At 35.5% G+C, this 16,512-nt stretch overlaps 1 protein-coding gene across 8 annotated transcripts in view; it reads left to right on the top strand.

Moving 5' to 3' along the window:
- Positions 1-16,512, top strand: part of SESTD1 (SEC14 and spectrin domain containing 1) — a 60,428-nt gene that overhangs the window by 39,109 nt on the left and 4,807 nt on the right. For all 8 annotated transcript variants that reach the window (XM_065068873.1, XM_065068876.1, XM_065068869.1 and 5 more), the window contains 10 exons: positions 37-134; positions 546-601; positions 3,069-3,280; positions 6,862-6,984; positions 10,350-10,544; positions 11,209-11,323; positions 12,382-12,541; positions 14,452-14,533; positions 14,847-14,969; positions 16,160-16,351. In XM_065068873.1, coding sequence (XP_064924945.1) covers positions 37-134; positions 546-601; positions 3,069-3,280; positions 6,862-6,984; positions 10,350-10,544; positions 11,209-11,323; positions 12,382-12,541; positions 14,452-14,533; positions 14,847-14,969; positions 16,160-16,351 — 1,356 coding nt within the window. The remainder of the gene's footprint in view (positions 1-36; positions 135-545; positions 602-3,068; positions 3,281-6,861; positions 6,985-10,349; positions 10,545-11,208; positions 11,324-12,381; positions 12,542-14,451; positions 14,534-14,846; positions 14,970-16,159; positions 16,352-16,512) is intronic.

Raw genomic sequence — 16,512 nt, 5'->3', positions numbered from 1 at the left:
AATTTTCATTTCTTAAATTAAAACCCACCTCTTTAGGTATTTGAAAAGTTCACAAAAGAATCAACATCCTTACTAGATGAGCTTGCGCTAATTAACAATGGAAGCGATAAAGGAACTCAACAAGAAAAAGAGAGGTGTGTGATTCACTTTTTGAAATCCGTGCTTTTGGATTATAAAATTTAATGGGCAATCCAAACAATATTGAAAATATGATATGCCTTTAATATTTTAAAATGCATAAGCACATTCTGGAAGTTTATAATGTAGACTACACAATTCATCAGCGTGTACACGTAGATGGATGCTCATTTGGCTGTTGGCTGCCTGCAGCTGCACTTCTGCTTAGATACAATAAATTGAAAAAAGGGGGGGAGGTGGCTTTCTTGTATGAGGAAAGAAACGTACAGTCTCTTAGCAGAATCCAGTATCTCTGGCCTTAGTTGAAATTGTTAGTGCTACTGTAATACAAATTATCAATAATGTGTTTGTTAATTTAAGTAATTAAGTTTATTGTTATTATTAATATGTTTGTCACTTTATTCCAGATCAATAGATTTGAACTTCCTTCCATCGGTTGATCCTGAGACGGTACTGCAGACAGGTATAGTAAGTTGAAAAAAAAAAAAAATGTTGGTCAATAAAGTAACATTATTCATTTTTAAGCCCCAAGTGAAGGCACAGAGGGCACAATAATTATTTTAGGCATCACCACAATGTTACAAGCTTACCAATTAATTTTATCTGGGTTAAAAAAAAGTGATGTTAACAAATAAGAGGAAGGACTCCAAATGTGTCTCTTAAATGCAGTTTTTAATAATCCTGATAACATCTTTACAGTATTACCATAATAAAGATGTTTAATTTTGAGTAATCTTTGTTTTTAGAGTATGTCAATATGTTTGCCTTATAGAATGAATTTGTCTCAGTAGCCACCAAACAGTTTACAATACAGATAGCATTTTCCTACACATTTCTGGTACTTTACATCAGCCTAGTTCTGAGCTGGCCATCTGTAAAAGTGAAGCATACAGTCTTCTGACTCTTTGCTGCTTAGACTCTCAGCATTAAACAATTTGGGGTTCTATGAAATGGGGGTTTTAGGGTGGATTTCCTATTGACTGTTGACTTGTAGTACAAATTTGCTTAAAGATTTGTGCCTTTGTAGAATAGGCAGCAAGGCATAGTACTGAAGTAGCGATCAGCATCCGAATGCTCAGAACCCTTATCCTATAGCCTCCTACAAACTAATGTGTGGGTCACGTGTAATGTTTGCCACAGAGAACTACTGGCTTTACATGCCCTCTGTGTAAAATTTTAGGTTATTTAGATGTGGAATAATGTTGTTTGAGTTAAAAGTTGAAACAGAAGTTCCTTGCTGTGGTCTTTAAAATTTTCGAAATATGAAGTGTCTGCAGGAATTGTCACTAGATTTTAGTCTAATTTTGTATCTTGCTCTAATGGTAAGGTTTTTGGACAAAACAATGCTTCATTTTTGTGTAAACAGCTGGCTTCAAAGAACATTATTTTATGCGCATTCTCTGCTTTCTTAATTATGGCATAATGATTTTTTTTTGGTGAGCTATGAAGTTTAATAACTTTAATTAAATCATGGGAGTTCCTAAGAGGCAACCTTTCTCTGTGTTAAATTCACTATATTGAAAGTTTGAGAATAAAAAATAAAACTCTTCCCAATTAAACTTTCTCATTTCCTACTTTCTTATCTCCTAAGGGTAAATATGAACTAATTGAAGTTTTAGATAAGAGGTTTCTGTCTTCCATAGTTACAAGTACTGTTGTTTACATAAGCTCCAAATCCACATATAAAATATAGTTCTTAGAATTTGATAAGAGTCTAGTTTAAAGAAATGTTTTTACCTTGAAAATTTTAATCCTTTACTACTAAAATGATAAAATAAACCTTCCAGTAGAACTATGACTCATGAAAGCCTTTAAATCTGTTTGCTCTGCAGCTATCTGTGCTTATATAAACAGTATTATAAAAGATGAAATCCAAGATGTTTATTGCCATAGTATGGCAAAATGTATTTGAATTCTTAAGACTTGTTCATTTCACAATAATATATGCTGGGTAAATTGAAGTTGCTTGCTACAGTCTCCAAAGCCCTTGGCATTTTGATTGTCTAGATAATAGCAGTTGAATTTAGAGTGTATATTTCTACATTTTCCTTGACATATTACAATTACTATTGTAGTGGTATTTTTTTTTCTTTTAGTGAATTGGCATGTTGCCATTTTAAGACCTGCAGAACTGATGATGTGGAATTGGCACATTTTCACTTTTGCACCAACACTTCTTTAGTGAGCAAACACTGTTTTATTTGCTAACTTCTTGACTGAGCTTTTGGGAAATAAATTTATCATCAGTAGTTTCTACATCTGAAAACTTTACCACATCTTAACAATAACATTTCTCAAACAGTTTAAACAGAGGATTAAATAGTCAAAACATACTATTTTTAATATAAGAAAGTCATTACAGTCTAGAGAATCTGTACCCTGATGTGGTGCTTAAGAGCACAAAGAAGGTGAGAAAAGTAAGGAAAGAAATATTGATCAAAATACTTAGTATTCAGCTCCACGTTTTCTATGAAAGTTTTGTATTATACGTGCTATAGAAATCCTGAAAGATAACAGAGAAATTATTTGCTCAGTTTATTAGTGCTTCTAGATCATTAATTTAATTTAAGAATATGATTGAGATAAATACTTAGGTTGCTACACAGTATTTTGAGGTCAAACAGAATACTTGTAGTTGTTTCAGACTCAGGATTGTGTTTTGCAATTGTTTCTTTAAATTAATCAATACTGTTGTCAACATGAATGTTAGTCATGGTATCTCTTTTATAGATCCTAAATATAGCACCTGATTTCTACCCTATTGTGACTGATACAACTCCACAAACTGTGGCCAGTGGGCCCAATGCATGAGAGATAATTAGCTGCAAAAGCATACCACCAGATGGTCTAAAAGCAGGTGTGCTCACTCTTAATTTTTGTGCTTGTTTTTTGAATCTAAATTGACCACATAATTATGTATATTCTTAAAGGTCATGAGTTGCTATCTGAGCTACAGCAGCGTCGATTCAATGGTTCGGATGGAGGGGTGTCCTGGTCTCCCATGGATGATGAGCTCCTTGCTCAGCCACAGGTGATGAAGCTGCTCGACTCGCTCAGAGAGCAGTACACCCGCTACCAAGAAGTTTGCAGACAGCGTAGCAAGCGCACGCAGCTCGAGGAGATTCAGCAGAAGGTGATGCAGGTAAGTCTGGCGTTGTTCTGGAATTCTGAGAGGCAGAGGTTTGAGTTCAAGTCCCCAGCTGCGTTTCCTGCAAAACTAAGAATCGCAGGTGAGAGCTTCACACCTGTTTTCACTCCTCAAACTGCAACATGCTACTTGCACTTCTTGCTTTACGTTGTGACTCCCAGAGTGGCTTTCCAAAGGCTGCTCTGATACGTGGGGGTAATTAGAAATGTGATCTCTTGCCATCATGCTGAAGAACGCTCATGTTGTCCCTTTGCTGCTTACCATGCCAGTGCATCGCTACATTGTCAGAGAGGCAGATGCTCAACCTGTTGGTAAAGAGAGGAAGAAGCACGAAGATAAGACGTTATTTATTCCTTTATTTGTCTAATGATTGGCATTTTAACTAAGTTACAGTGATAAAATTTTCTGTATTTCAAGGATACTCTGACAAGAATGAATAGAAATGTTCTTAATCAATTGTGTGCTAATGGTTGCAATGTATTGGTTTGGTCCTCTGGAAACAGGCGTGTAATTAGCACTTTCAACATTTTCTTTGCAGAGTGTCAGTGGAGAAAATTAAGGAAAGAATTAATTTATTCCTCTTGTGTTTATTATTTGAAATTAGATTTATATATTTTTAAGCTTCTGTATAGTTTGACTATGCAGAAAATGGAATGGATATTACTTTTGACCTTTCAACATTGACAATGCATGAGGAGTGCAAATCAAGTACTTGCACTTCACAGCATTTGAGACATCAGTAAAGATAAAAACTAATCAATCTACTGAGGAAATAATTTCCATGTATGTAGTCATTCAGACTATGATAAAAAAAGTAAAAAAAAATGTAATCTTTTGATATGTTGAGCTGGAAATAATTACAAATATGTAAGAGATTAAAACAGTACTTTATAGAACATATTAGTATGGCTGTTGCTATAATCAGGTGAGGGTTTTTTTTGTGTTATAGTGTTGAATAAGACGTTCTGATCGAAATGAAATTTATAACATACTTTCACAATCTGCTATTGTTAATGCATTTAAATAGACTTGTTTACTGGGACAGGAGGCACATTTTGCAATATTTTTATTAGAAATAGTTATTTGTTTGCTCTGTCTGCACTATGGATGCAACATGGTATATAAGCTGGGTCGCAGTACACACGAAAAAAGCGTTTAGCTGTTTTACCTAGCTAGTCAGTTTTTATAAAGTGTGTTTACAAGCTCTCTAAATGGCATATAAATGTATGGGGGAAAACTTGCTAAATCTAGAAATTGATTTAGTTTCCTTTTGATTTACGGGAGAAAATTAGGCTAATGGAGGAAAGAAAGAAGACAGTGACGGACTGGAGGAAACCAATATAGGCAAAGTGCCATGGCATATATTTTGCTAAAATGAACAGAAGTTGCAGTGTAGCATGCTTGCAGTATTTGCAGTTGGCATGGGTGTGCACATGGAAAGGTTTTCCCTTGTGTTGCTGATGGTTTTTTAAAGTGTTTTGATTTCCTGTTAGCTTTCATTACCATTACATTCCTATTTTATTCTTTGTATAGCTTCTCATATTGCAACCGCTACTGGATTGCTTTTATGTTCCTGTTTCGTATTCGGTATTTGCTACTTCTGCTGTCTGTGAACTGCTTAGTTCTTACTCCTGTCTGAAAGCCCTCTTATCTGTAACCATCTCTCTTCCCTTGTGCCTTCAATATCCTACCTTCTCTTTTAAACTACCACTCTCACTTGTATTTCATAGTTTTCTTTGTCTTCCATTCTGTAGTGTAAAGATGGCAATGATTTCCAGATGTTTTCTGATGAGCAGCTCTGCTACTCAGACTGCTGATGAGCAATGCTGCATGCTATGATAAATTCTAGCTTAGTTCCTCCTTAGGCAGAGGTGTTAATTACTATTTTTCTGATCTTATTTCATAGAAATTAATGTCAGGTCTTGCAGAAGTCTAGTCATTAGCCATTTAAAAATATGTTTTATGAAAATAACATCACTTCTTCCTGCAGATCCCCTAGTGGCTCTTCTCACTTCAAGTATCTATCACACAAAAGCAGCCCTGTGCTAAGCTAAGCAGTCTCAGAGGCGATGCAGTGGTTGCTGGAAACTTATAATGGGGAGGTGGTCTTGGCCAGTGAGAGCACTGCTCAGGAGTGGTCCTGCACGCTGCTTCACACTTGCACAAAACCTCTTGTTTCCAAATCTGAGTTAACACACTGAGGTAACAGGGGGACATCTGGGTGCCCTCGCATGTAGCTGCATTCCCTGTTTCCCCAGCAGCAGCTGTGCAGGGCTGCTGAGCACCACAGGAAGTTTCTCTCTAAACAAAAAGAACTTAGAACTGTAGAGGCTTTGCCCTAGAAATCAGAAAGGAAAGGCAGGCTCAGGATGCTTTTGGAGTATATGCTGTGAAACAGTGCTGGGGGGAGTGTGAAAAAAGGAGGTGGAAAGACACAGATGTGATGACTAAAAGGTGGGGTGAGTTGAGTAAACCTCTGTAACGGTGATGGTCGTTCATGATGACTGCTGCGGTGCAGCCTCGCAGCATGAGGAAAATGATCCCATTAGTCTCTTTTTCCTTTGTCGTTATGGTGTTACGTTGTCTATTGTATTATATTTCATGAAAAGCTGTGCAAAGCTGTTCTGTCATCTTTGTTTGAACAAAAATTTGAACAAAGAGAGGAAGCTGGCTTCCTATGTTTTTTCATTAAGGTTCAGAGTGTGTGGGGTATTCCTGTATTTTCTTACTTCAGGGCTCCAGTAGTAAGTGACTCTCGCACTAGGTTTCATGATGGCTGTCTCTGTTTTCTAGATATTTAAGAATTTATCATAAAACTTTGACATAGACATCATCTGGTAATTCAAATGTGTATAAGGAGACCAAAACTTGAGATACTCTGTTTTTAGTAATATTAATATTAAATGAAATAGTTTCTAAAGAATAATCATCATCATCATCATCATCAAAGAAATCAACAATTGAAGTCCAAAATTGTACTGCCATGACCATACAAATATTTTTTCCAAAGGCAGATCCCATGAGATGTGGCCATTAAGCCTCTGTAAGAGGCTTCTGTTATTTGAATAGAGCAAATTGAAATACATAAATATATTAAATGCTAAGTTGTTGTGTAAATTTAGATTTGGAATACATGTGTATCCTGCACTTGAGTGTTAATATATTCAAGAAAATGAGAAAACTCCCAGGTATGAGTGCACTGTTATTCACTTAGACAAAAAAAAATAAATTCTTGTTTGAACATGAGAGGTCTGTTATCAAGAAACTTGTGGTTTAAGCTCTTTTATTCCCAGAGATATGAACGACAAGTATGTATGTGACTGATCTTTTGCTGGCGGCCGCCTGCTTTCGTGGAGCTGACAGGCTAATAAGGTTAATGAAAAGTAGTTTCTACCTAAAGCTTTTGAAGGTGTGAATGGATTCAACAACAAGACTTCTCCAAATCCTAAGATTTCTTTTTCATAAACATGTACTTACCTTGAAATATTTCTGCTTATGTTACAAAATTATTCTTAGAACAGTTTTCGTGTAATTGATTTGTTACTGTATTTTTGTCATCTTTATCATACTGACAGGTAGTCAATTGGCTTGAAGGACCTGGATCGGAACAGCTGAGAACCCAGTGGGGAATAGGTGATTCAATTAGAGCTTCACAAGCTTTGCAACAGAAACATGAAGAGATTGAGAGTCAACACAGTGTGAGATTTCCCATACCCTTTTGAAATAGCAAAATAATTCTAAGTACACACAGTTATGAGCAATGTATTTTGGTTATAAGTATCCAGGAATTTTGCGTAGTGCATGTCTTTGTTGGTTACATACTAAAGTACCTGAGCAGTTTGAGAATTTAATATGGTCATTATATGTACATGTTATTTATTTTTGTTTTCCGTGTAAAAAAAATACTGATTTCCACCTATGATTTTGCGTGGATTTATTACATTATAGCAGTTCTTAAATTTTCATGTCAAGGAGGAGTAGTAAATTTCCTTTTTTGTCCCTGCCAAAATGGTTGAGAAGTTCTGTACTTCTCAGATGCCTAAGTTAATACTTTTGTCTTTATTAAATTATGTTTACCAGAAGCTGAAACTAACATAACATTTTAGTTGATCAAGTCTATACATAGTCTTGATCTATAGTTTACGTTCATAATGAAATCTTAGAGACTGTTTTGTTAGTGTACTGACTTGATGTCTTTGTTGCTCATTTTGAAAGCTTCCTAAAGTTCGGCAGAATTTTGCTGTTCCATCAGATGATTAACTATAACTGGAATATTGAATACTCAGTGTTCACAAAGGAAATGTTGCTCACAGTGCTTTTTCTCTTTTCTGACTTACCTTGATGTAGACATTGACAATTTTCTCCATTTTTCCGAAGTTTCCTTTACAGTCAAGGCGAAGAAAATAGTAACTGAGTTATAATTTTGCTAATGTAATTTACAAAAAACAGATAACCCAAACCTTTAGTCTAAGAAACACTGCACCTTAGACTACACCAGTTTTGTTGACTGCATCTCTGCTCAGTACAGTTTCCTTGCTCAGGTGCAGAAGTGTGTGGTTTAGATGTCTGTGTTTGGTCAATTGAATCCCATCTCCTCTGTCTTCTTGTTGCTTTAAGCTCTTCAAGCAATTTTCTACTCCGAAAACCAGTAGCTTGTGAAGTGTAAAATAGCTTACAGTTAGAATCCTAATTGGAAACAAACAAAAAAAGAGTCATCCCCTGCCTACTTCATTGATAAAAATATTTTTTAATATCTTTCAGTCATATTAGCGCTTCAAACTGAAAAGAGAAAACAAGAATTAATATACTTTTACTCATTTGGATATCTGTCACAGAGAACTATGCTTTAGCTGGGGCTGAATATGGCCCCTGAAATCACTGAAATCCCACGGAAGTCTGCAGGCCAGCCTGCTGTTTGCTCATCACTAAAGCACTGGAAGGTGGAACGCTGTTTGCTTCTTATGTACTAGCAGGAGTTTGTAAGGAAAAAAACAGTCAGAAAAATTATTTTCAATTTTATACCAAAAGAAGTAATTGGGATACGAATGGCCTACCTTAAATTTATATACCTATTTATAAATCGAAACAATTTTTTTGACAACAGCACTGGAAAAATGTGCTTTGTCGTCTTTGATTTTTAAACATCTCATAATAGCTGAGTGTACTCTTCCTCTTTTGTTATTTTCTTATTTTTTTTCTCTCCTAATAATTGAATTGGCAGCTTATAAGCTTGCTTTCTTTCATCATCTCATATTTATTGTTGATGATACTACTTGTATTTTGAAGATACTTGCAAAAATGCTTTATTTGGTTTAAAGATAGGACTTTTTTTTGTTCAATTTTCTCTGAAGTGAAAAAATAATTTTCTTAGGGTAGTTTTCTGGTTTGGCTTGTTTCTTGTTTGTTTTGTTTTCTTTTTGGGGTTGCATTTTCTGACTGTTTTATTCATGAGTAATATACTAGAGATGTTAATTTTGAGCAAATGTTGGCTGTTTCTCCATGGTTTTGAGCTGTCACATACAGCTGTGCCTAACTTTCCCATATGGAAATGATCAGGAACACACTTCTTACATCTGGTTTGCCAGTCTCTTAATTTCACTGACAGCTTGATCAAAATCAGTGACTGCAACTGTTACACTTTAATGCTAAAAATAAAACCTAAAAATTGTTAATATAGATTTTTGTTTGACTTCTCATGTGATAGTTGACTTGTCACACTCAATAAGCTAAATTTGTATGTTCAGTGTCTAAAGGTAATAACAAGAGTTATGTTGTGCAAACTGAGTTTATTGGGCATATATACCTATAGTACACATGTGATAATGGAAGATGTTTCCATATTACGTCATCTTAGTTACCCCTCTCGGGGTAGATGAGTGATTTACCCTGCTCTTAAATTTTTGGCTGATTGCTGATTTAACTTTCTCATTACTCTTTTTCCTTCCTTGAATCTTTTCATACTCTGTTTCTTCCTGTGAGCAGATGGTAGAGGTGGCTTTGGGTAAAAAGGAAAAAAAAAATCAGAATGAGGATATTTATACTCTATATTTTGCATGCTTAGTAAATGAATGATGCAAAAGCTGAAGGCATGATTTAAAAAAAAAAAATCAAACATCCCAGTAGGAGTGTGACAAGAATACTAATTAAAACAGATATTTTAGGCCAATAGATGGTGCTATTCCATAGCATTAGAAATGAACAGGACATTTGAAGGTCACTTTACTGTAGGCAAAAATAAAAGCTGTTAAACAAACATGTTTTCCTTTACAGGCATCTCAATCATGCAAGATGTGAATGTAATCTTGATGTATCTAGTCGTTTTTATATCTCCCAAAATTGTTAAATATTTGAACTATTTTCTTTTGTAAATACACCACTGTGACAATGTAACTAATGCCTATGGATGTACTCAGAAATCAAAACATTTGAAAAACAAATCTACACGTTTTGAATTGAGTAGTATAAATCTTTACTTAAATAAGAAACAAGGATCAGTCTGAAATTTCTGTATGTGGATACTCTATCTGTAAGATAGAGGTTACTTCCACTTTGTCAACACTTGTATTTTTTTCTAAATGTTTTAAGAAAATTATTGCTGATTTAAATCATGACAGTGAAAGTAACACCTAGACAGTCTCGTGAACATCTTTTTGTGATAGCTTACCACCTGGCAAATAATCTGCTTCAGTAGGGCACTATAAGCATGTAAGCATTCAAAATTTATTTTAAAATGGTGGAATTCCTCTGTTGGTTCAGTAAAATAGTGTGAGTGGGAGTTTGCGCTTGGAGCTGGTAGCCATGACTCGTAATCTTCCCATCTTTCTGCGCCATTTTTTTATATGACAGTACATATATTAAAATGTACTGGGCATTTTTTGAGTTGATTGGCAATTAGGAATGCTTTTTCTTCCTGTGTGAGATTTCATAATTATAGTGTAAGCTGTAATAAGTCCCTTCTAAAATCAGATTATTTATTAGGCTGCAGTTAGGTATATGCCATCTTAAGAGAATCGTAGAATTATGTTTGGTATTATTTTAACGCTTAATTTTCTTGTGTTTGCAGGAGTGGTTTGCTGTTTATGTTGAGCTTAATCAGCAGATTGCAGCTCTTCTAAATGCAGGGGATGAGGAAGACCTTGTGGAATTGAAAGCATTGCAGCAACAGCTGAGTGACGTGTGTTACCGGCAGGCCAGTCAGCTGGAATTTAGGCAGAATCTATTACAAGCAGCACTTGAATTCCACAGTGTTGCCCAGGATGTAAGTTTTTCTTTTTAACTTTTCACAGGCTCACTTGTTAACACATTATTGCCTTAACATTCTAAATGTTCAATATGTTGGAAACAATTTAGGGGGGTGGGGGAAATATAATGTCATTTAGAAAATGCCATAAGTCTTCATTTACCATAACTGAAATACTGAGAAGATGGATTTCCCCTTTTTTAGCAGTGAAGAGCTTTGTAATGAGTCTAATATTTCAATAGCTTTTGAAATAAAATGTTTACTATTTAAAAAGTTGCTTTTCCTCCCATGTTCTGTTTTTGGTTTTGGTTTTTTTTGGTGTGTGTGTGTGTTTTTTGTCTGGTTGTTTTGTTTGTTTGTGTTTGTTTGTTTAAGTAGAGGCATATGCATTAATTGAAGTGCAATTTGGTGTACTTTTTGTAGTTTCTTTTTTAATTTGGCATTTATTCCTTTCCTATACTTGTCTTAAAAAAAAAAAATCTTGGCTTCTCCCCTTCTCCCCATCTAAAAATGTCTGCTCTTGGAATTTTATAGGCAGATGGGTAGTTCATCTTTCATCTTGACTTTCATTTCCTGTAGATGCAAATAGAAAGCAAACATTTAGAAGAAGATTGCAGACCCAGCCATCTGAAGCTCAAACTTCTTTTTAAATATCAACATTTCTGTTGTTTTTTTGTTTTAGTTGTCTCAGCAATTGGATGGCTTACTAGGAATGTTGTGTGTAGATGTAGCACCAGCAGATGGAGCATCAATTCAACAAACTTTAAAACTACTTGAAGAGAAATTGAAAAGTGTTGGTAAGCAAAATATTTCTGCATTTCAGATACACACATTCTAATGAATACATGACAGGAAAAATAAACATCAATCCCACCGCCCCTTTTAAAAAATGACAGCAGAAAAATTATCTCTCTTCTGATTCCTAGCCAAGTAATGCTCCACCTAACTACCTTAGTAGTTCTATCTGGCAAAGTGATCTGGAAATGTTTTTCCATGTAATGTGTATTTGTTATATACCATTATCATGCATTTTGTCTGTAAACAAACTTTTTCCCCCTCACTAATCATTCCTAGTATCTTGGGAATACAGTGCTTACATGATCTTTTTGTCTGCAAAACTGACCCCTTCATGATTAAGGTTGTTATCCACTCATTTTTAGAATGCTTGTACTGAGCATTTTGCAGTAGCTTTGAAAATATATGTTAATAAATGGCATGTTTAAGGTGGTTGCACTGTCAAACATGTAGAATAGCTTATTTCAGTTAGAAGGCCTAATCCTATGTTGTAGGATAAACCTTTGAAGCAAAATCATATATGGTAAGAAGTAGTTTTGATTGGAATATAACAGTTTGATGTGTAAACTAGATTTTTTTTTTTTAGGAAAACAGGTGGTTGAGCTGACAAATAATACCTGTAACAGGACATTCTAAGGGTTGGCATATTTCAGTATAGAAAAATGCATCGGCCATATCAGATTTAGTATGAAATAGTAACTTTTGCCAGCTATGGAAGAATATTTAACCTATAACTGCTTAGCAATGATAAATATTTTAAGTGTTGTGGATGAAATACGTTAATTAGTGATTTATATGCTGAGAAGTTAATAGTGACAGCCTTTTTTCCTTTTCTTGTTGTCTGCTAGGTTGTAAAATAGCAAAGCCTTAGGTCTTTGGTAATATAGACAAATGGTCATTCAAATGTAAAAGTAGGAAAGGGCAGTGAAAGGTACATATGTCCTTTTCACTTTCCAGCCTTCAATCTTAGGTCCTGTTATATTTAATTTCTCTTCTTTGGAGGAAAAAAATTAAAAATTCGTAAAGGTGACCATTTACTTTTTTTTCTTTCTTTCTTTAGACTTAGGCTTGCAAGGCTTGCGTGAGAAAGGTCAAAGTCTTCTTGATCAGATATCTAATCAGGCATCCTGGGCCTATGGAAAAGATGTGACCATTGAAAACAAAGAAAATGTGGACCATATCCAAGGAGTGATGGAAGATATGCAGCTTAGAAAACAAAGGTAATAACAGCTCTAGTCATTAGGATTTTCATGGGCTGATAGGTCACTTTATATAGGTAGTACTCTCCATAGAAAGTGCCTGAACTTTGAGGGCAATGGCTGAACAAAAAGGTGCCTCTGGGGAACAACAAGGTCTAATGAGCATCAGGTTGTTCATTTTAGAAATTAATTCCACCACTCACTAATTCTTTTCTTAGAGAGCTTAGTGTAAGAAGCCCTGTGTTTTGGTAACACTTAGAGAAGGTAGTGTTTAAAGTATGTCCTCGCAATCCCATTTACTTGAGGAGCACTTTTGTTTAGAGGGCCAGCTGCAAAGAGGATCATGAGTCACTGTGCAATAAAATGGCAGCTAGAATTCAGTACTGAAGAAATAAATACATGAGTGAAGGAAAAATTATATATACATAGTAGTGGATTCTGAAGCAGCTGTTAAATGTTGGAAACCTTTTGCAAAATTTCCTTTAATGTTCAGTCATACCGTGAAAAGCAAGCAGAACACTAGGGATTATTGGGAAAGGAATAGAAAACTAAAAGGAAAATGTTGTTGTGCCACTGTATGGATTTGTAGTCTGTTTCTGTTTCAAGTCATTTCTGTTTTAAATGTTACACAAATCTGGTCCCTGTTAGCAGAAGGGATATAGAATTATGAGAAGTCAATTGAAGGATTGAAAAGTCGATAAAATGTTCAGACAAAGGTATGAAGTAGCTTCCAGATGATGAATGTTTATACAAGGTTCATCATTGTGGATGAGAGACAAAAAAGTACAATAAAGACCACTATCAGTAGCATTTAATGGTAATTTTTGCAACACTACCTTTTTTTTTTTTCCAATTCTTGTGAATGTTTCTCCTTATTTATATACACATGTAGTATAATGTTTATTTCTAGGGGCATTTTGCTGCTTTAGTTATGCTTTTGGAACCCAAAAACTATTTTCCTGTGTTATTTGACCAATAAATTTCCTTTCTGTAAGCATCACAGCACTACAGGCCATGTTACAAAGTGCAGCACGCTAACAAAATGTTCTCTGGAAGTGCTTATGTTTGCAGCCAGTTTGAAAGAACAGATCTGTGCATACCATCGCTTGCATTCACTTCCAGTGCTGTTGTTGACATTAGTAATTCCATTTGCACTGGACAGGAGATTGAATATTGTTGTCTACTTAGGAGGCTCTGAAATTGAAGTGGAAAGGTCATTCTGCTGAATGTGTTAGCTTAGCTCTTGCTGTGGAAAGAAAAGAACTTTCAATACGTTTTTTTAAATTCTAGTTAGAGAAAGGACTGCAAAATGTGCTTAATTGAGAACACGAGCAGTAGAGTTAGATTTTATATGAATGGGAATTTTAAATGCTTTCTGACAGGTCATAACAAAGAACATAATTTTATAAGGGTTCAATTATTACAATCTTTTGCTAAAAAGGAAAAGGGAAGATGAATTAACATCTTTTAAACAGTCCTCATTTTATTCACTCAGAAAACTTCACCAATAGCTCACAGTACAATTCAGAATCATGCCAGGTTTAAGCCAGCTTTCACCTAGACTTCAGTAAGATAAAGTCTGTCTTAGCTGTGTGAGCCTCTGCAGCAAATCTTACCAGTGCAACAAGGCAAGGAACCTGCAGTGCTGCTACAGGCCTTGTAGCTGCTGCTGGTTTTACTATCTGTAGTTTAGCCTCATCAGAAGTCTTGAGGATCATGATTCCCATGGGTTGTAGCGCTCAGTTCTATTTATTGCATGTTTCTTCTTGCTATGTGAGTCCTTATGTATTTTAGCCAAGCTAAGCAGCACAAAAATCACCTTTTAATGAACACTTGCATCTTAATGTTGCTCACTGAAAACGTTGTGAAACTCAGAGTGTGTTGTGTCTGTTACGCACATGTTGGTGAGTCTTTCTGTGCTACTGTTCAAGGTGTGAGGATATGGTGGATGTGCGGCGACTGAAGATGCTTCAGATGGTACAGTTATTTAAATGCGAAGAGGATGCTGCTCAGGTATGGAAATGCCTACAGAATTTCATCATTCTGGTCTTTGCAGTCCACTGGTTAAATTTATGGGTGTTGATAGCTGTACAGTATTTTTGTCACTTTCAAATGTAGCTTTATTTAGTGAATTTGTGTAGTGAAAATAAAGGATGTGGCTGAAAATAGTGTATTGGGTGACTGCATACATGATGTATCAGTTTGTAATATTTCTTTTAAGTTTTTCTGTATCCGAAGTATATGCTACTACTAAAGTCACCTCACTATTCTGGATTAATTTACTTTTAATTTACTAGTTTTTATTCTTTGAACTTCTGTTTTTAAGGCAGTAGAATGGTTAAGTGAACTGTTGGATGCATTGCTGAAGACACACATCCGATTGGGAGATGATGCTCAAGAAACAAAAGTTTTACTGGAGAAACATCGAAAATTTGTTGATGTTGCACAGGTGAAATTAATTATTTTTTAGCAATATGGGGTTTGTACAGTTTCAGAAGATCTCCTAAATAGAATTGGTACTTACATGGACAATTATGGAACAGCTGTTGCTAGTAGTCCTAATGGTTGCCTCAATGCTTGAATGAAGAAATTGTGATTGCTGGAATTGGTGATGAGCCTAATGAGATTTTTTTGAAGTGATGCTGCAGTTGTCTGCTTCATATAAGCAATGCAGACCGCAAACCAGAAAGTTCACATTGACTTTCTTAAAAGGCATGTATTTCAAACAGTCTTTATAATGACTTCTGAAGGACTGCAATAAAATACTGAAATGTGGATAAGCCACTGGGTTGCAATCTATTTTGTGCTGTACTTGATGAAACAGAGTCTGTCTTTCTGTTGGTTTTCCAGATAAAGTTGACTGTCCTGATAGAGTCTGATCATCCTGCTCGTAGAAGGTTTGGCTCTAGCAGAATTAGCGGTTGAACAGAACAGACAGCTTTAATTCTTGACTCTAACAGCCAATTAATGAATCCTGCTGTACAAGAATCTACTGAAATTCACTGATGCCATAGGGCATGTTTGCACACCTGTTTGCAAATCTTGAATATGCGAACAGAAGCCAGGTACATGTGAAAGAATTTCACTGAAGAATAGAAAGGGTATAAGCTGGGCCCTTTTCAGGTGCTTTTTCTGGAATGTCTAACTCAAACTTGACAATAAACAGATGTGATGTTTTTCAAATTGTACCTGTTAGACTGGAACTGATTTTTCTCTTTTGATTAATTCGAACTGACAGTGACAAGAGGGCATTGCTGTTGCAGTGGTGTGCCACAATGCACCTGGATGCTGGGTGACCACAAACATCATGACAGTGAAGTCAGTGAGAGTATCATCTCAGCAATAGATAGCAAGTACTTCATATAAGATCCAAGCAGCTCTTTGAAATTTTTTAGGAAGCTCTGCTCTTTTGCCAGTGTGAAGACTAGACAACAGAGTGCTGCTTTTTTTTTTTTTATTTCTGAGGAGCAAAAGCACTGTTTGGTCATTACACTTTTGTTCATACTTCAGCAGCATTTTCAAGTAGGCCAGATCAGTTCAATATACTTTGTGGACCTAAACTGAGGAGCTTTCATAAACTTGTCTGCTATGTGCAGAGATTTTACATGTACTTTCTTTCCCATTCCCTCCAACTCTTAGAGTACTTACGATTATGGAAGACAGTTACTGCAGGCAACTGTTGTCCTGTGCCAGTCCCTGCGATGCACTTCAAGGTCCTCAGGGGACACTCTTCCAAGACTGAACAGAGTGTGGAAACAGTTTACAGTAACTTCTGAAGAAAGAGTACACAGGCTGGAAACAGCTGTTGCATTTCATTCGAGTGCTGAAAAGGTGAGTGTTGTGTTTTTAAGAAGAAAAAATTATTATCAGAATTTAAGCAAATAGAATGCAAGAAAAATGAAGTTGTCAGTGTGTATTTTCCCTAAGTATTAAAAAAAGCAGAAAGAAGAATTCAAGCGTGTTTTTTCCAATTGTTAATTTCAATGCTTAAT

Source organism: Columba livia, chromosome 7, assembly GCF_036013475.1.
Source record: "Columba livia isolate bColLiv1 breed racing homer chromosome 7, bColLiv1.pat.W.v2, whole genome shotgun sequence".
Taxonomy (NCBI): Eukaryota; Metazoa; Chordata; class Aves; order Columbiformes; family Columbidae; genus Columba; species Columba livia.
This window is presented reverse-complemented; position numbering and strand designations above follow the sequence as displayed.